The 20,382-nt window shown below is 41.4% G+C and overlaps 3 protein-coding genes and 1 pseudogene across 3 annotated transcripts; 2 read left to right on the top strand and 2 right to left on the bottom strand.

Moving 5' to 3' along the window:
- Positions 1-3,822: 3,822 nt before the first annotated feature.
- PATE1 (prostate and testis expressed 1) lies at positions 3,823-6,798 on the top strand. Its single transcript, XM_053593200.1, has 5 exons — positions 3,823-3,874; positions 4,170-4,205; positions 4,807-4,842; positions 5,093-5,215; positions 6,665-6,798. Exons 1-5 carry the CDS (start codon positions 3,823-3,825, stop codon positions 6,796-6,798), a joined length of 381 nt encoding a protein of 126 aa, XP_053449175.1.
- Positions 6,799-7,777: 979 nt separating this feature from the next.
- LOC128588882 (oxysterol-binding protein-related protein 11-like) lies at positions 7,778-8,296 on the bottom strand (annotated as a pseudogene).
- Positions 8,297-10,707: 2,411 nt separating this feature from the next.
- LOC128587215 (prostate and testis expressed protein 2-like) lies at positions 10,708-11,980 on the bottom strand. Its single transcript, XM_053593137.1, has 4 exons — positions 11,929-11,980; positions 11,776-11,799; positions 11,191-11,319; positions 10,708-10,844 (listed from the first exon to the last, which is right to left on the bottom strand). Exons 1-4 carry the CDS (start codon positions 11,978-11,980, stop codon positions 10,708-10,710), a joined length of 342 nt encoding a protein of 113 aa, XP_053449112.1.
- Positions 11,981-17,067: 5,087 nt separating this feature from the next.
- Positions 17,068-19,726, top strand: PATE3 (prostate and testis expressed 3). Its single transcript, XM_053596225.1, has 3 exons — positions 17,068-17,116; positions 18,391-18,513; positions 19,602-19,726. Exons 1-3 carry the CDS (start codon positions 17,068-17,070, stop codon positions 19,724-19,726), a joined length of 297 nt encoding a protein of 98 aa, XP_053452200.1.
- Positions 19,727-20,382: the final 656 nt, after the last annotated feature.

The raw sequence follows: 20,382 nt of genomic DNA, 5'->3' as shown, positions 1-20,382 counted from the left end.
TTTTTTCTTGTTGAAAATTTAGCTGTAAGTCTAATGACCTTCTGAATGTCTTTAGTTCTCTAATTACTTTTAATATTTTATCATTTTCTTTGGCTTTCTGAAATTTCACAATCCTGCTGTATTTTTTTGTTTCTCGTGGAGCTTCTTGAATCTCTGGGTTCATAGTTTCCATCGGTATTGGAAAATCGTCAGCAATAATATATAAAGAAATACCATATTGCAAAAAACATTAATGCTTTATGCAAAACGTAAGTAATTTCTAAAATGAATACTGCATGATTGCATTTATGCCAATATTTAAAACAAGCAAAAAAAAATAGTGTGATAAAACTATAAAATGAAACAATGGTTAGACTCCATAGAAGAAAGGATAGTGTTTCCCATAAATGAGGATGAACAGAGTGTAGAAAGGAAGGAGTACTTGGTGTGGGGGGTTCTGTGATTCAGATAAGATTCAATTTCCCAACCTGGTTTATGGTTACTTATTTTTCCTTAAAATAGTTTAAAGTATTGATACTAGGGGTTACAAAAAGAGGTATACACATTATAAAGAGATGTTATCTATGTATTATATATTATGGATACATTTTGAGTGCCTCTTGTAAGAAGTCAAACGTGACTTGTATTCATCCTTTGTTATTGGTGTATGTTGAGTATTACAATTAAATGCAGTTTTTTTCTTAAAATGTGTATACACTTTTTGAACCTTATGTGTATGTTTCATGCATTTTTGGTACATGTATTATATTTTGCCAATATAAAAACCTCACACCTATGCACATATACAATGAGAGAGAGAAAAGGAGAAACTACTTATGTAACTGGGCAGAGACAGCCTCTCTGAATATAGAAGGATTATTTTTATAGTGTGGAGGGATACATCTTAAAATTATGTAATAAAGTCAACAATAAAGACAGATACATGCCCCCCGGGAAGCACTGGCAGTGTGCAAAGAGGTCTCTGAGCATGGCCTTTATGTGCTGGTGAAGTTACCGCAGAAAGCAATGGAGGAACCTCTTATTTCTCCTTAGCTGAAGTCACTCTTAGAAACAGTTCTCAGACTAAAGCTAGGTTTGTTCACACAGCAGATTGAAGTCCAGAAAATTTTACTTAATCTGTAAGCTATAATAGGAACAATGGACAAATTATTAGCTACTTCCTCACCCTTGAATCCTAGACCTACCTCCCTCGTCATTTCCGTGTTCATGATATCTTCCTCAACCCTCAGCACAGCAGAAAGGAACCATCTAGGGGACTGTGGGCATATTGAGCAGCTCAGGGATTCCCAGAACATCTTAAGGATGGTAAGTGTCATGATAGAAAAGAAAATAGACATAAGGACTCCACAGATTCACTTATTTTGTATTTTGTCTTAGACATGCACATATTATCTGAATATTTCCTCCATCTTTTATGTTGCTCAGGCTGGTGGAACCACTCTGATTTCATCTATTTCCAGTCTGCCCGAGATGCACTGTTCACCTGCCTGAGGGAAGTGAGGCAGGCTGTTCTGATCTGACCATTCCTTCAAACCCCACTAGAGAAAAAACTCTTCTTTCCCTGCTGGGTCACTGATATGAGTCCTATGGTTTGAGGAAACTCCAGAATCTAAGGCTATTGGTGCCACCTTGAAACAGTAACTGTAGTTCTTCGTCTTCTTTACCTACTTCATCAGGTGTTGGATCTGTCCAAGCTGAGATTTATTTTCTCAATTCTGGTTCTCACCCCCAGCCCCATCAACCTATTCAGAAAGATTATTATATGAAAACATCTCAATCACTGATGAAACTCAGGATGTGTTGCTGAATCCCCTATGAGAAGCAGATTTTTAAAAAATAATAATAGCTAATTGAAAGGTGAATTTCCATTCAAAAAGCATCATTGTTATTGATTTTCATGATAACACTGGAGATACAAACTAAAAATTCTAGCCCATACTCTAAGCATCTTCTAATCTAGTGGTTCTCAACCTGTGGGTCACGACCCCTTTGTAACAATAAAAATACATCGTGGCATTAGGAAGGTTGAGAACCACTGTTCTGATCACACATGGAGACATAATTAAGTACCTTTCAGGCTCAGAGTTGAGGTGTAAGGCAGAGCTTACTCTTGTGGACTAACTACATCTCCAGAACTCTGTGTAAAAAGGTCTTTACAGACTGAATGGAGTCTGGAGTAATAGTTCAAAAGGGATCCCTGAATACTTCTAAGTTGTGGATCTGAAATTAATGACATAAGGAGAATTTGGGGTGGGGTGGAAGCCTTAAGATGATAAGAAAAAAAGCAGTAGAGGCAAAAATAAAATGAGACCCATAGTGACAGAGACTCAGTAAAAAAAATTAGGTATTAGGGCCACTAAAAGAGAGAGTATGCATTTGGGAATATTTTAGGGAAAAAGTTAAGGTAATAGGGTTCAAATATGTGCAAGGAATACAAGTGAATCAGTACATGGGGGAAGAGGAAATTTCTGCTGTAGAAGTCCTACAATAACAGAAGTGTCGTCAGGTGAGATACAGTTTCTGACAGGGCAGAAGAGAACCTCTCCTCCTTTTATATAGGCTGCCATTAGGCAAAGAATTAAAAATGGGATCCCTGGAAGAAGAGGAGAGGGAATCGCAAGAGAAAGAAATGCAAAGATGAAAGAGTAGATCCTAAATTTCAGGATAGTGGAAGTAAAGAAAGGGAGATTTCTGCCAGTGAATATACTGAACACAAAACTCAGTGCTGTCCTGTCTGTGTGTGCACATGTGGTACATGAGCACTTCTTGGTGTTGTTTCAAAGCTTCACAATAGGTGCTCCAGGGAAGCAGTTAACTTACTGCTTGGTGCCTGCCTCTCTTCTTCTGTGCATGGGAATGCCAATTTTCTCTATTGGCATGTAACCATAACCTCCACAATTTCACGGATGCAAAAATCTCTTCCACGCTTCACTATTGTGTGAATTCAGCCAACAGTTGGCTGAGAACACTAACCCACTTTGCTGTAGACCCATATTGTGCCCTATCACAACCTGCCTCCTTTCAGTTGTTGTTTCCCTTCCCTATTGTTTTTCCCTAAGCATTGGCACAGATCCTTCCCTCAAGTGTCTGCAATGACAACAAAGACAAAGCTGCAACTTTCATTACAATTTACTGCTACCCCCTGCCTTCTAACCTGGCCTAACATCATGTAAGAGTGAAGAACTATGCTGGGCATTGTGGCAGGTGCCTGTAGTCCCAGCTACTCGGGAGGCTGAGGCAAGAGAATCACCTGAGCCCAAAAGTTTGAAGTTGCTGTGAGCTATGATGCCACAGCACTCTACCAAGGGCATCAAAGTGAGACTCTGTCTCAAAAATAAATAAATAAATAGTGAGGAACTTTGTTCCCCTTGTGAGAATCCTCTGTTGGTACCTCTGAGAAGAAATTTCCCATCTTCTCTCTTCTCCTTTGCCCAGAGTTATACAATTTTTAACATTTTATTCTCAGCCTTTCTTCTTGCCTTCTGGCCTCCTTGCTTTCCAGTTACTTGTATGTATACATGCTCTCAACTGTAATGCACATCTTGGTGTAGTTGTCTGGGAATTCTACCCATCCAGCCCAGATTTATCCTTGTGTTCTTCCACAGTACAATATGGTAAAAAGGCCATGGAACCTGGAATCAGAAATCCCTTCCCCCCCAACTGATAAGAAGAGAAATTAAGGAGTCACTGATTTCCCTAGGAATAGGGTAGGCCTCCAAAGGACTTCCACAGTGTCTCATGCCCCACCCTTCCCCAGGAGGCCCAACCTTGCAGGTATATAAACAGGTACTCCACCCGAGGCTGGCCCTGGCTTCTTCCAAAATGGACAGGTCCCTCCTGCTGGTACTCCCTATCCTGTTGTGCTGCTTTACAGGTCAGTCCCTAGAGCTGATAGTTGGTGGGATGTGTCCAGCATCAGGAATGGTTTAGAGCTCCTGTCACAGAACCCTGCTCAGGTAGCAGAGGCACAGCAAGCTGCTGCTCAAATGCTGTGCTCCCAGCCAGTGTGCCACATCTCTGGGAACTTAAAGGCCTTCACTCTCCCCTTATGGGAGGAAATAGGCAGATTGGAGAGGAATTGAGAGGACTTCACAGAGGCTATGAAGTGGGGTCTGGAGAACGAGGTCTGAAGACAATGTGTGGTTTTTCCCCCACCCCACCCCCAACAGTACTATCTGGGTCACTTCTACACAGAGATGACACTGGTGAGTAAAATGATGATATGAGAGAAGGCTTGAGGAGGGGATATGGGAGGGGCAGGGTGGGTGAGTTTGGGTGGGGTTGGGGGGCCATGAACAACACAGAAATAGACCTTGAGTTTCAATAACCTCTCTCAGAAGACAGACTAGACTGGGAGCTGGTGTTAGGTTGACAAAGTAATATTGGTAGTAACTGATGAGGCTAAGAGGGAGTATCATAAAGGGCCAGGATAAGGGAAAGCTAGAGACGGGATATTGACTTTGCAGGACCTTCTTGGCCAAATTTGAAGTATAGCATCGTCATGAATTTCAGGTCCTTGTCCCCTTTGTAAGAGTCTAGGCACACATGGATAAGAATGCCACATAGGGCCTTCTTGTCTGTTGGGCGCTTGTAGGAATGGGCATATGAAGAGGAGAGAAAATGGAAGGAGAGAAGAGATATGAAGGTGCCTAGTAGGTGATTAGGTTTTGGAGGGGCAGACAGGGTCTGAAGTAGCCCCATGTGACAGTGAAGGAGGGACCCTTAAGGGGAGATTGCAAAGAGCCTATGCAAGGCTGAATCTCAGACAAAATTAGGGATTTATTTTATTTCTCTTTGCCAGCACAGTCAATGAAATAATTGTTCAGGAAGACAGTTATTCTGGTGAGTGTGAAGAGACCTAATCTGATCACCTCTCTCTCAATGGTATTTCCCTCCTTCCCCTTCCACCTTTCCTTCCCCTTCTACTTTTCAGGCTAAAACTCTTGAGACCATAACTTCCAGTCACTCTTTTGACTTAGCCTATTTAAGTGGAGGCAGGTGTCATACCTAACGGGGAAGACCCCTGGCTCCAAGCGGACTTCAAACCCTTTCATGGTCTTGAGACCTCCTATTTCCCTTCTCCCTGGCCAAGGCATACAAATTGTTCAGTGCAGGATGTGCCACCTCCAGTTTCCAGGGGAAAAGTGTTCCCGAGGACGAGGCATATGCACTGCAACAACACAAGAAGCCTGCACCGTGGGGAGGATTTTCAGACGTAAGTTGTTGGTTGGGGAAAAAGGAAGGGGTGGAAGAAACAGACGGGACACTACAGCCACGGTGAAAGGGGGGCCTTAATTTACTTTACGACAGGCAGTCTCATACCTGGGATGGCTAATATCTCTCCCCACATCATATACATAATGAAAAACAGATATAGATTGTCATTAGGGGGTGGATGTATGTAGCTAAGGAGATATTTTGAGAAGCCTGAACAAAATAGAATGAATGAAGGTACGGGAAAAGGCATGATCTAGCCCAAAGGATAACAGTGAGTCCTTGGGTTGGGGGGAGCTCTTGGTCTCTGTGTCTGCCTAGATTTCCTCATGGACAGTTCTAAACTATGGAAAAAGAGGGGCCAGTGTCAGTAGTAGACACTAGCTAAATGGCCATTGACCGGTAAACCAGACTTCAGGGTTTCTCTCTTTTCCCACCCTCTGTGCTAAAATGATCCCTCAGCATTTATAACTCTTGCTTAAGTGGAGGCAGGTGCTTAAACCAGTGTTAAGATTCTCAGTAGAAACATCTAGCTTTGGCAATCCATGGATTGATGCTCTCCTTACCACCCGAGTCCCAATAATTTTTTTATACAGCTCTACCATTGTTTTTTCTTTTAGGAAGCCTCCAACTTGCAACATCTTTCTAGTTGTTTTTTGTTTTTTTTTTAATTGTTGGGGATTCGTTGAGGGTACAAAGAACCAGTTTTTTTCTTTTTTGTTGTTTGTTTGTTGAGACAGTCTCACTATGTCACCCTCGGGAGAGTACTGTGGCATCAGAGCTCACAGCAACCTCCAACTCTTGGGCTTAAATGATTTTCTTGCCTCAGCCTCCCAAGTACCTGGGCCTATAGGCGCCCGCCACAATACCCAGCTATTTTTTGTTGCAGTTGTCATTGTTGTTTTAGCTTGCCCAGGCCAGGTTCGGACCTACCAGCTTTGGTGTATATGGCTGGCACTGTAACCACTGTACTACAGGTGCTCGGCCCAGGTTTGTTTTTTGGTTTTTTTTTTTTGGGGGGGGGAAGTGTTTGTTTTTTTAAGACAGAGTCTCACTTTGTTGCCCTCGGTAGAGTGCCATGGCCTCACAGCTCACAGCAACCTAAAACTACTGGGCTTAAGCAATTCTCTTGCTTCAGCCTCCCAAGTAGCTGGGATTATAGGCACCCGCCACAACGCCCAGCTATTTTTAGAGATGGGGTCTCATTCTGGGTCAGGCTGGTATTGAACTCATGAATTCAGGCAATCCACCCACCTCAGCCTCCCAGAGTGCTAGGGATACAGGTGTGATCCACCATGCCTGGCCCCCACTTTTCCTGTTCTTTGCATATGAATAACAGAGTCTCAAACTATATAAGGTTATTTTTCTACACTGGTGTGATCTGGAGAGGTTTGTCTGCAGATTCCTCAGGGGCAGATTTGCTAATATCTGCCTCTCCTTCCTCCCACAGAGGATGGAACTCCCTGGTTAACCTTCATGGGCTGCCTAAAGAAGTGCGCTGATGTGAAAAACATAAACTGGGGTGTCTATTTGGTGAACTTCAACTGCTGCAGGGGCTATGACCTCTGTAATGAAATGCTTTAGAAGTTGCTGGTTCTTCTGTGGCTCCAATGTCTGGCTGGGATTGTTGTCTAAGACTCTTCACAATGACATACTAAAAAATCACTTCAGGGGAGGATTGTGAACACATGGTTATACCTTCTGCATATGAAATAAAAATCTCTCTCCTTTTCTAAAGCCTCTGTCCTGCTCCTTAAAATAAATAAGTAAATAATTAAATAAATAATGAACTTTGAGAACAAGATCAAGGTCAATATATCCTGCAGGTTGCTATAAACCCTAGTGCTACCACTGTGTAACCAAGCTGTTCAGAAAGGGAGGAAAGGGATAATTCAATGTTACAAAATATCCCTTCATCTTTCTTTTGCTTCTTTATTTCCTTCTATAGAAGAATATTTTATTTTTTGTGTTTCTTTCTCTATGTATCATTCTTTGGATTCCACTCCAGTCAAAGCGTGTTAATGCTGACAGCACTATTTTTCTTCATGAAGAGAAATAGCTTAAGTCTCCTTGGATCATCTTCATTCATTCTGCTCCCAGGGTACATACAAGTGAATTTGCAACAGAGCCATGAAAAGAGAAAGATTTTCTACCTTCTAGATTGAGACTCTCTTTGAGGTTGGGAGTTACAGAGGGAATCTGTGAGATTCTACAGGTAGTGTCTTCCCTGGCTTCCCTGGCCAACTCATGAGGAGGCATCAACAGACAGAAAGAAGCTGCAGGGTGCCTCCAAGGAGACGAGACCACCAGCTGCCTCACGATACTCCCATATCTGAGGCACAGCACAGAGGAAGCTGAGAGCTGCAGGATCTAAGGAGGCCATTTGGGTCTAGCCAATGGACATTTCCTCAGCAACTCCTGTGGACAGAAGTTCCACAACCAGGTGCCTGTCCCACCCCCACCTCCCTGCCACACACACTCAAGCCTTCCAGTGTATAATTACAGCATCCTGGGGGAAGATAGGGGTTGCAACAAGTCTGCTCACAAGAATTGAGGCTGTTTTCTAACGAACTGGAAGAATGAAGCCTGAGAAACTCAATGGCTTCATAGGAACATCATTCTTTCCAATAGCTTCCGTGGGGTGTTGTGTATTACCTGAAGTCTGCTGACCCATGTTGTTGTTCTTTAGCATCTGTGGCTCTGAGTTTATACTGTTCCCCACTGGCAGCATTTACAGTGAGGGTGTGAGAATCCTCATCGCTGGGTGGTATCACAGCTCCTGCAAAGTACCTCTAGGTTTTTGATTCTCTAGACTGTTCATTCACAAAGTATTCCAGTAGCCCAGCTTCATTGTTTAAAAGAAAAACTCTGTACTGTCACCCAGTGACAAACTTGGTGTATTTCATTAAACAACCATGAACATTTTCCACCTCACCACTGTGCAGATAGCCTTTTGTATCACCCCTACAGCTGCTGCTGCTGCTGCCACTGCTCCTGTTGCTGGGGTCACTGTGGCCAGGCCCTCCAACTTTCCTTGGCTTTCTGAGAACTTCACCTTTGACATCTTAACTCCACAGTCCATTTGCCCTTCTTGGGCAAGAGAGAACAACTCTGTAGCTTTGTAGGTTGCTTTGGTTGTGATTGTTGTAATTATAAGATTTGATTTGAATGTGATCTCAGTTGCTAAGCCAGATGGTGGTGGCTAGAGTGGAAACTGTCAAATGGTCCAAGAAAGGAGTATGCATTCCCACTGAAGTTAAGCATTTAGGAGGGCAGGTGTAAAGATGAGGACAGATACCCTTTAGAGATATATATCGCCTTCCTAGCAAAAGCAAGGAGGAAAAAAGTCATCTGGTAAAAGAGCTTTTGTTCTGTTCATTTGCTCAAGTTAGAAAATGGAACTGGGGAAAATATCCCAAGGTAGGGTAAAGAAAAGGAAAATATTCCAGGACTAGAACAATTTTATGTAGACTGTAAGGGCCCCTAACATGAAAGATTATCCTAGTAAGGAGGAGTCAGTTTAGAACTACATACACTATCACTAAAAAATGCCGACACCTAATTTTATTTCCTAACATGACCTCATCTTGAGTTGAAGCTCCATTCTCAGACAAAATGCTTGGTCATGTCAGCTTAAAATTTAGAGAGGGAATAAAGAAGCAAGAAAAGTTAAGGGGGAAACATTAACAAAATGTGATCTCACCTGGAGACTAGCTTTAGTTGGAATCCATGGAAAATCTCAGGAACACAAATTACACCACAGACAATCCTGTCATACAAGGGACCAGCTGGTCCCTGGCTGAAGTCTATGCTCAAGTTGAGAACTAAGCCTCTGGGCAAGGCAGCTCCTGTTTGTTAGAGAGCAAATATCCAGAGAACTGAATAAATGTGAGTTGTCATAAGCCAACAGTCAATGAAGCTGGGTACACTAATCAGCAGAAAGAATTTGGTGAGGCACCAAATTCACATCAAAATCACCCACTATGTAAAATCAAATTCAGTTTTCTGATGCTGAGAATGCCAGTGTTTGCTCTTGAAACATAATGTAAATATTTTTATAATTGGAGCTCTCCTCTTGCACAAGAAAGCCGAACTTTGACTTTGTTAAACACTAATTCAAAAATACTATTAATGTCTATTTTGAAACCCAAAGTTAGACAATGTTCTCTCTTTTTTTTTTTTCTAGACTGACTTTCACCATCCCCGTGATTCAGTGGATAAGACGGCTAATACTCACATACAACTAGAGCTCACAACTCAAGCTCAAAATACCCATGTTAGTTTGGCTTTTCCAATCTGCTTATCTGTTTAGAAAAAGTTGTCTTCATATATGTTTCCATCCTCACCCTGCAAAATCTGAGAGTTCCTCAGAAAGGATTACATTATTAGACAACACACAAAGATAGAAGACACCAAACTACTCAAGTAGAGTGTTAGTTGCTTCATTGTGAAAATTTTATATGTCATAATATAAGAGAAAAAGGGACTGGAACTTTAGTAAGCCTCATAAGGAGAGAAATGCAAAGGCTAGTCTGTATCCAAGGACACTTTACTATCTTCACCTCAATGTGCCACTCCAACAGAGATGCCACTTGGTCTCTCTCTGCCTATTTGCTGTGCTTAGTGTCTGCCTGCTTCTCGTTCACCACTGTCACCTTTCTGCCATTTCACACCTTCTGCTTACTCAGAGCTTTACTTGACATAGGGTATCCGTTACTTGAACACCACCTCATAGTATCTGTGTGCATTCTATTATCTTCTACCACCATTCCTCATTATCAGCTTCCTTTTCTCATTCCTATGAGAAGGAATGAACTAGCTTTCCTTCAGCAATGGCCTCATTCTCAATCCAGTCATCTAGTTCAATTATGTGCCGAGGTTCCCTGGCCAGCTAAGGGCATGTTCAAATCAATTCTACCCACACCAAATTGCCTCTCAAATCTTATTTTCTACAAACTGAAATGCCCCTAAAATTTTTCTTGATGCCTTATCCTGATGTCTTTTTTTTCTGCTGCAAAATTCCCCCAAGAGCTGGTTCATGTGGCCCCCAAATTGGGAAGCTAGGGTCAGCTCTCAGAGGCAAAAAGACAGTACCAGGAAGTGTTGGGGCTCATTGGAAGAAAGTACCAACCTGAAAGAGTGCGTGTGGATGAGGGTAGGATATAGTCACAGAATTCTTAGGACAAGTTTGGGATTATTTTGGCCCAAGCCTTCACATTTTCACATAGAAGATAATAAATGACTAAGGCTGAGCTTATTTATGTCAGCATCACCAGGAGAAACTAAAACCCCAGGCCAGACATAAGCAACAGAGACTTTCAAAGATTCTGCCTAGTGTCCCAGCAATGATGAGACTCACCCTCCACTGTATGTGTGACTGCTCCTCCTTTCACTGCTAGCTGGCTGGAAGATCAGGGCAAATGTAGGATTAGAAAAACAGGAAAAGGGGTTTAGTGGCTAAAAAATGATTCAAAATCCAGGAGAGATGTAGAACTAGAGGCCATCTGGGAGGTTGCAGTAGTTACTATGGTTACAACAGATGAGCTCTGTCCTCTTTTCAAAACCCAAGAAGTTGATGTCTTCACACTTGGTCATACAAGACAGTTTTGAATAATAGTACATACTCTTCCCTGTGGAGGTAAAAAAAGGAATACAACTACAATGACCTTGCTTCCTCCTGACAAATTCCTAGGAATAACCTGTCTTAAAATCCTTATTAACCTTTCTCCAAACCCAAATAAACTCCAAGGCTGAATTTATTAATATTGCTTCCTAGAGGGTGGATTTTGTTCCCTAACAGACAACAGGCATCAGCCTCCCTTTGCCCATATCATCTTAAGGAAGAGCCCATCTTTACCACCCCTTCTACCTGACAATCCCATCCTCACCCATCCCATTCACCCACTCACTCTGAGGACAAAAGACACTACTGCTTGTCAGAGAAGGTGGTGCTCATTTCTCTACCTCCCACATTACCTTTCGTGGTGAGCACATAGATGTTCTCAACAGCACAGGACTGTCTATGCTTCAGGCGGCAGGATTTCATGACATCATAGCACAACCCAAGATGATATTTTCCACATTTATAACACATTGTTTCAGTCTCTGCTAGACACATACACACACACACACAAAAAAAAAAATGCTTAGAGGATGTAGTCTGGAGAAGTTTTTCTGGGCCTGGGGGCTCTGCTACTCTCTCTTACTCTTATCTGGTGGTCTATAACCTTTCCTGGGTCATGGATCCCCTTAATCATCTTGTGAATGATAACCTGTACAAACATAAATCAAATGCTGTGTATGATTTCAGGAGGTCGGGGTTCTTGGGAAATTTATCCATGGACTACCAGCAAAGAACCCCTCGTCCAGCCAGGCAGCAAAGAAGGGAATCTTAGTCTCTCTACTCCAAGAAATGGACTAGACAAATCTGGAAGAAGATGGAACTCCTTGACTTCCATAGTAAGAATGGATCACAGGCCTCTCTGCAGATGGAAGGAAAGTTTGCTTCTAAATGTACAAATGACCTGTCTACCCAGGATTTCAGATAAGCCATGCTTATACCTTTTAGAGGGCCTTGATGATCACCTATGATGAGAAGAAAAGTCTTCCCTGTTATAATCTCACACACATCTGCAACAACTCCAAGAGCCAATTTTGGAAACCTCCCCTATCTCTTAACCAACCACCAGCTGCACCTCTATCTCCAGGACTTACCCCAGTATGGGCAGAGCAGAAAGACTGTGCCCAGCAGAAGCAGAGCAAACATGCTGGGACTTTGGTCATGTGCAGCTTCCTGGGGAAGCTGGTTGTCCTCCTCCTGTGTTCTGCCCTTGGGCTAGTCATTGAATCATATACTCATAAAAGATCAAAGACAGACAGTACCTCAATGTTCCCAGAGCCAAGCCACCATATCCAATTTCCTCATTGCATTCCAAAGAGGGTGCTCACTCTGATTTTTCATCAAGCATTTAATGAAAATAAAATTGTGACCTTCCTCCTACTTCAAGCTTGCTCCTACTTCAGTGCTACAGGTCTTAGCAAATCTGGGGGGTGTTCTTTGCAACTCCCCATGTCCCATCCTCAAGGAGGAGTCTGACAGCAAGTCTTATCCATTATACCTACTAACTTCTCCCCACAAATTTATTATCCTGTGGCCACTGCTGTTACCATAGTCTGATCCATCATCATCTCTTTCCCAGACCAAGTAATAAGCTTATTTTCAGGCTTCCCTGCTCCTATTTTTTCCCTTTACAATAGTTTCTCCATAAAGCAGTGCGAGAACCCTTTCATAGGTCAGAGATGTCACACTCCTGCTCAAAACCTCTCAAAGAGTACTCATTACCTTTAAAAGAAAACCCACAGTTCATCACAAAGCCTTCCTCATTTGAGCCACAGCCACCTCTCCTTTCCCAACACATTCCCCCTTTCCATTCTGATCTTTGCTCAGACGTCACCCCCTCAGACAGAGCAGCATTTCCTGATAGGTCTCTAGAAACAGCAACTTGTGTTCCCCACTCTTTTTCCTGCTTTATATTTTCACATTTTTATAGCAGTTCTGGGGGGTGTTCTCAGGTGAAAGATTCCTTTTTATATATAATTCAAAATAAAAAAACATTTTTAAAAAAGATGTGTTAGGCTATACTAAAAAATACCTTCTAAATGAGGGAAAAACAATAAAGTTTTCTCTTTCAAAATGTTTCAAGAAAAAAAGAAAATCTTTCTTTCTTTTTCCAAAAAAGGAAACTTCTCTTATTAGAACAGATACATTAAGGTTTGTCTTCTTGAAAGACAAGGAATACCTGCAGACTTCCTATTCTCTATAAAAATATTTTTAATGTGATTATTTACAAACCCACTTCTGATAAAAGTTGATATCTTTAATGCCTGATGACACAATTTCCTTTAGAGTTGAGAAGTCTTTCCTAAAACCAGTAAGTGGCCATGACGTTCACTAAAGTAAACAAATTCCTTTTTCACTAAAGTAGCAAAACCTGATGATTACGAAGCATTGAAGGTGCTTCATCTGTGAAAAGAGAAGAGAAGCTTTTGTTTACAGTCAGTTGTGTCTGGTACAACCACCGTTTTACCACTACCCCAAAATGTAGTTTCCCAAAAAAATCTCATAATGTAGTACTTCATCTTTAGTGGCTGTCACAGGCACAAGCAAAACCAAAAGAAAGAATGGGAACTGGTTATGCTGAAAGATGCCTCCCATTTCCAATGGTAAAGTGAAGGAGAATGGCAAACATGCCAGGTCCCCAATGACTACATAAAAATTTTAAGACAAATATCAACTATTCTATTTGAAAAGGAAAATGGATGATAGATTGCACCTTCATGGCAGTCCACAAACCAGCTTTGACTTAGTTTACTAAATTTTCCCCAATAACACAGAGCTTTTTTTTTTTTTTCTTAGCAACCTGGTAAAGTCTATGAAGAGGTCCAAGAAAAAAGATTTTGTAAAATGGAAAAACTACATTCAGAAATGTGTCAATTTTTTCCAATTGAGCTTTCTTATTAGGAAAAAAAAATCCATATTTTGAGATGCATTTTCAGGACAGACAGAGGTAAGATGCTCTTTCATTTTGTCAGGCTTCATACTTTCATTGTCAAGAATGTTTTCACACAAATAAAATGAAGGTGATTTTTTTGTCCTAACAAGGTAAAAAAATATAAATGAAATAATTTTATCCATTATATTTTGATCACGAAAAATTATTCTTATCAGAAATTAATGAAAATTTAAAATATAAATTTTCTTTTTCTTTTTCTTTTCTTTTTTGCAGTTTTTGGCCAGGGCTGAGTTTGAACCCGCCACCTCTGGCATATGGGGCCTGCGCCCCACTCCTTTGAGCCACAGCCGCTGCCCCAAAATGTAAATTTTCTATCAAAGTTTATGGACCCTATGAAACAAAGAGGACACTAGACCCTCTATTTGTAAACCTTACTTGGGAATATAAGTAGAAAACTGACAAAAATCTGATACTTGACACACATAAAAACAGCCTATAAATGGCTCCAAGAGAGCTTTTTGCAACTTTTTATTATCCATTGTGACTTATCACCTGAAGAAACATCATATTAACAGCAATATGGTGAACAAAGTTTGAATTTTAGTGACATTAAGCTTGAACCCCCATTTTACTTCTTGCTTGAGACTTCACCACCAGCTCTTTGTAAGGGTTCCGTAGGACAGTTTATGTGGAAGCAGTTAGCCTTGTGCATTGCCTGTGATAATTAGTCAGTAAATGTTGCTTTTGCTCCTTTTCCCTTTGCCTCTCTCCCCACCAGCAATTGGAGGTGAAGGAGCTGGATGTGAACTTGTTTTCCCTGGGCCCTGCAAGTAAGCACTGCCCACCAGACTTTTTTAAAGGGTCATTATCTCTCACTCTGGTCATCTTGTACACTGTGCAAAACCAATGCTGCCCTTGTGAACCCAGGAACATAGTAGTCTGATCTCTAACACTAAGCCAAAGTCCATTCCCCCAAAATAAAAAGCAGCACTTACAAAGATCACCAAGATCTCAGTCACACACCTGGAGCCAAGAGAGACTATGAACACGGGGACACAGTGTTCTGTTTTCCAGTCCTCAGAGCAAGGCAAATGGGATCTGTAGAGAGTGGAAGGCCCTGTTGGCATGGAGAAGCATTGATCTGGGTGCTGTTCCTGACAGCTCAGTGACACCATGGATAGTACTCTCATGTACTAAGCAGAATGTGAGGAGCTTCAGAATAACAGAACTTGGATCCATCCTCATGATGTCAAGATCTAACATCTCAGATAAATGACTTGCTAAAGATATGATGACTTATGTAGTAATCATCCACAGATCTCCAGATTCCCAAGGAAGTGTTCTTCCTACTGTGCTGCACTACCTCTGTCGTTGGTTCTGACCATCCTCTCCTCCTTCATGATAAATGAAGAAAGAACTTGCTTTCGAGAGAACATTTGATAGACATGGTACTGCAAGAGAATGAGGAGTAGTAGGTCAGAAGATCTCAATATTTGGATGGAGTTGCAAAATTCCACAATCCTAACTAGAAACAATCTGGAGATTCAAAACTCAATTGGTCTTTCAGAAAGAATTGCCAAGGAGAACCTTGAAGGAAGAAGGCTAGAAATTGTACCAATCTACCTCAGTTTAACCCAGAATGTTTGCCTCATTTGCTCTGATGCTAGTGTTGCTCTGTATCTTTAGACAGAGGATAAAGCTGAGAAATGACAAATGAAATGCCCTATAAATGAGTGACTATATTTCACCCCATCTTCATCTGATGTCTAAAAATACCAGACTCAGTTTGTTTTAATGATACATGTGTCAATTCAGTAGGGAATATTTCTATTACCTCTCCCCTCCAAAGCCTCATGATTGGCCTTCTCAATAAACCTGGGAGTGCTCTGAAAAAATGCCATTAAGTTTCTAACACTCTCTCCAGAAATACAGCAGAACAGAAAGATAGATCCAGACTTCACAACCTTATTCTCTATTCCAGAATCAATTCTTTTTAAAGAAACCAATCCTCACATGTCTACGTCTCTAGGACATCTGGATCTCTTCTGAGGTAGAGATGGGGTTCACATTCTGATTGGTCATAGAAAAGGAACATTACAAATTTTATGGCATTTGACCTAAGACTATATTTCACCCCATCTTCATCTGATGTCTAAAAATATCAGACTCGGTTCGTTTTAATGATACATGTATCAATTCAGTAGGGAATATTTCTATTATTTCTAGCCAAAGTACTATTAGCTGGTGGGCTGAGGATTTAAGAGAGATAGAATGCCAGAACTGGTCGCAATTTTCCAGCACTTTACCTGTGATGAACCTTAACTGAGGCAGCTTTCAGGGAGAAAACTGGCAAGACTCAAAAAATCAAGGCATGAGACAATTCTAGGGAAGATTTTAGGACCCCACAGATAAAATTTGGCCTTAAAGGACAGTGCTCTTTCTTTCTTTTTTTTTTTTTTTTTGAGACAGTCTCACCTTGTCGCCCTCAGTAGAGTGCTGTGGCGTCACAGCTCACAGCAATCTCCAACTCTTGGGCTTGAGCGGTTTTCTTGCCTCAGCCTCCCAAGAAGCTGGGACTACAGGCACCCGTGGCAACACTCGGCTATTTTTTTGTTGCAGTTGCCACTGCTGTTTTAGCTGGCTGGGGCCGGGTTGGAACCCGCCACCCTGGGTATATGGGGCCCATGCCCTACCCACGAAGCTTCAGGTGCCACCCAAGGACAGCTTTCTTATAAGTGAAAGAGGAGGATGAAGTCCCAGCTTGTTTACAGACTACATATCTATTTATTCTTTTCAGTCTTGTTTCTCACCTGAGAGTGAGGTGAATTTGTCTGTCTTATTTACTGCTCTGTTCTCACTCATAAAACTTCCTGGCATATAAAAGCTCTCAATTGATGTTTGTTGAATGTACAAATGAATCTCAAAAACGCTTTGAATCATGGTGGTGAAAAGGGTTAATTCTGGAATTAGAAAGTGTTACTTTGAGTATCATTTATGAGATATGTGAGCATGGGGAATCTTCTGGTCCTCACCAAGCCCCAATTTCCTACTCTGTGCAATTGGGGTAAGAATAATAATATTATAACCATAGTAGTAATTATTACTGAGATGAAAATTATATGTAACAGAGTTATTTCAAGGCAAATACCCATATTTATTAATTATCATTATTTTCTGATGTAGGGATGGCAGCCAATTAACTTGAGCTCCAGGAGAAAATCCCACGTGACTGGCTCCCTTTGGGCATGAATGAGAGCCAGTGAGAGAGAGAAAGCTTCTCACCTGGAGCCTGAAGACCTGTGTTTGCAGCTTTCTTCCGCACAGTGACTGCTAAGCTGTGATGAGCGAGCACGTCCTGTTGTTCTTCCCCCTGTGCTGCCTCATTGTGGGTGAGTCCCAGGCCTGAAGAGGGGGCTCCGGGCAGGATCTGTGGAGCCCAGGGAAACTCTAACGCATAGCATATGCCTGTGCAGGGCTGCACTTTGACCACAGCCATGAGGGAGGGAGGACAGTGGCCCTCAGAATGCTCCCTCTGCCTCCCTGCCAGCTCTCCTGTCCTTCCCAGGGTTTGGCTATCCCCCACCCCACCCCACCCCAGGGCATTCAAGCCTCTGCTGCTGCCCTGTTGTCCTGCTTCCCCTCTGTCCCTGCTACTTCCCATAATCCAAAATGATGGTGAGATTTTTCTTAGGACACCTTTTTCTTTTGTAAATCTATATCCCATTTGCTGCAGGAGCTGGCCACTCTACAATTAATAATTTTGTAATTTCTTTCAGTGCAGAGAATAGCTTTTGCTACCCTTTCCAAGGACTTTACATTAGTAATTACAACTAATTTACAACTAGTAATTCTTAAAGAGGAAATAGTGCCCTGGGATCAAACAGAATTTTTAAGAATGGCTTTTAGTCACTATCTTAAATTCTCCTTTTGTTGCTCATTTGAGAAATGAGGACAATAATACCCTCTTGCAAGAACTCAGAGATTAAATCAGATATGGTTTGAGAGACCAAGGCCCAAATGAGATGCTCAATAATTGCAACTTTCTGTTTTCATTTAGGTGCACTAAGGAGGAATTTTTTAAAAAAATAAACTTGTATTTTTGAATAGTTCATCCCATAGAACTTCATAAAGGTGTCAGCAACTATACTTTAATTCAGTGAGCCTTTTTGTAGATTTAATCCAAAGCTCAAAATAACAGAAGACTTGAATATCATATAACAATATCCAAGCAGCAATACACAACACAAAACAAGCCAAATGTCAGAAGTCCCATATTAGTAACATTAGCTTGGCTAAAATATTTTATAGTACTTCCTCACTCTTCTTATCATATTCGTATCTCTCTACAGCCCTGTCAGATAGGTCAGGCCAGCATTCACAGCACCATTTTTAAGCTAGAAATCAGCATCATGGAGGCTAAATTTTGCTCAAAGTTATCCAGGTTAAAAAGTCTGAAGTAGAGAACAGCATCCTTTTATTCACGCAGTGGCATTTTCTTCTCAGTACTGTACAATAAGAAGCTGGAGAGAGTCCCAACTGCTTACTGCCCAAATGCCCTGTCACTAGCTGCCCCTTTACCCACCCACCCCAGTCTGGATATTTACAGCTCCATCTCAAGTCCCTACCTCTGCCTGGCCTCACAGCAGCTCTGTGCTTTCTCCAGCAGTGACATCACTTAGGTGCATGACATGTCACCTTCGCACACCGACAGACCACTGTAGGAGAGGCTTTGGTGTCTGTATTGCTCAGAAGCATGAGACGTGCATGCTCTTAAAGATCTTTGAGGGTAAGTTAGAGGGTCCTGGGAGATACTGTGAGATTCTTAGAATTCTTAGGACAGTGTTTTACTAAACGTACATCTCAGGAGAAAAGTTGGAGGATACCCTGAGCATAGGTAGCACAGGTCCCCGAGCATGCAGACAGAAGAGGCTTTGTAACAGTGAGATGGAAGGAAGAAGGTGTGGGGTCTAAATTTCCAAGAAAACTAACCAAATATATTTTTCATTGATACATAATAACTGCACATATTTATAGTGTATGTTATATTTTAATACATGTATACAATATGTAATGATTAAATGAAGTAATTGGTATATCATCACTTCAAAATGTATCATTTCTTTGTGTTGAGAACATTTCATATCTTCTCTTCTAGCTATTTTGAAATACATGTATAACAAAGAAAATGTGACATATATACACAATGAATATTATTCAGCCAGAAAAAAAAGAAAGAAATCCTGTTATTTGCATGGGTGGAGGACATCATATGAAGTGAAATAAGACAGACACAGAAAGATAGATATCACATGTTCCCATTTATATGTGGGACTTTTTAAAAAGCTGAAGGTAGATAAAATTGTGGTTACCAGAGGCTGAGGAGGGTAAAGACAGGAGGTGTTGTGAAGAGAGGCTCATTAATGACCAAATGTTCAAACAGATTTTGGCTTATTGGACTATAAGGTTATTTGACTATAACACAGGCACTGGTTGCCAGTCTTCTACCCTGTTTCCCCGAAAATAAGACCGTGTCTTATTTTAAGGTGTGCTCCCAAAGATGCGCTAGGTCTTATTTTCAGGGGACGTCTTGTCTTTCCTGTAAGTAGGTCTTATTTTCGGAGGATGTCTTATTTTCAGGGAAACAGGATAGCAAGAAACGGAATGAAGTCACTGCTTAACAAAGAGTTAAGGATTGTCAGGGACCTCAGGCAAACAAGACCTGCAGCTGGCCAGCACTTTCTGCATTTCCCTGCCCAGGTGCACCTACCCTGGTGCCTGATTAAAATTTCACTAACAAAATTAGTGCCAGGTTTGACTAACCTTGGATAACTTAGATCACTGCCTCATTTTCTATATATATATTTTTAATTTCAGGTGATGCTCTCCAGATATCATACATGGTGTGTCAGAAATTCTGCAGAGACTTGGAATTTAATCTCAATAATCGAACTTTTGTTCATAAATGCTGCAATTCCAATTATTGTAACTTCACACTCTAAGCTATTTGCCCTTCTGGGGTCTCACTTGAGATGTCACTATGTTTCTCACCATTCACACATGACCTACCCCTGCTTTTTGGCTCTTTCTGTCTTGACAATATCCCTGCTCTCTCCTTAATTCCATGTCATCTTTCCTGGTGCCTTCAGCTTGGCTCTTCCCTTGGTCAGTGGATAATAGTCCTGAACAATGGATTTCTTCTATTACAAGGATTATTGGCATCTCCATACTTTAAGAAGCCTTCCCTAAAAGGCTTTGTACAGTAAAATTTAAAACAGGGCCATGCTAGAAGCTTTTGATTAGCTTAGATAGTTGAGGTGGGTTTGAAAGACTTCAGCTAAAATTCACAAATATTTTTATCTGAAATTCCCATGTATCACTACAGTGATTTGGCAAAAATAAAAAAAATAAAAAAGAATGGTAGACACTGAAGATTTTCCTACATGGACAAACTCATTTCTACCAGTAAACAGTGCCCACTTCAAACTCAGTCATGATTTTCCTGACACTTTCAAAATACATCCTTACACATGTTAGCAGGAGACACACTGGCATCACGTTCATGGCTCACACACAGCCCTACTCTTCCCGTGTAGAAGCACATCCCAAGCACGTCACAGCTCTCCTTTCTTTCTCTGCCTTTCCTAATGCTGCTCTA

Source organism: Nycticebus coucang, chromosome 6 (genome assembly GCF_027406575.1).
Source record: "Nycticebus coucang isolate mNycCou1 chromosome 6, mNycCou1.pri, whole genome shotgun sequence".
NCBI classification, from domain to species: domain Eukaryota; kingdom Metazoa; phylum Chordata; class Mammalia; order Primates; family Lorisidae; genus Nycticebus; species Nycticebus coucang.
Note: the sequence above shows the minus strand (reverse complement) of the source record. Positions and strands in the feature narration are given on the sequence as shown.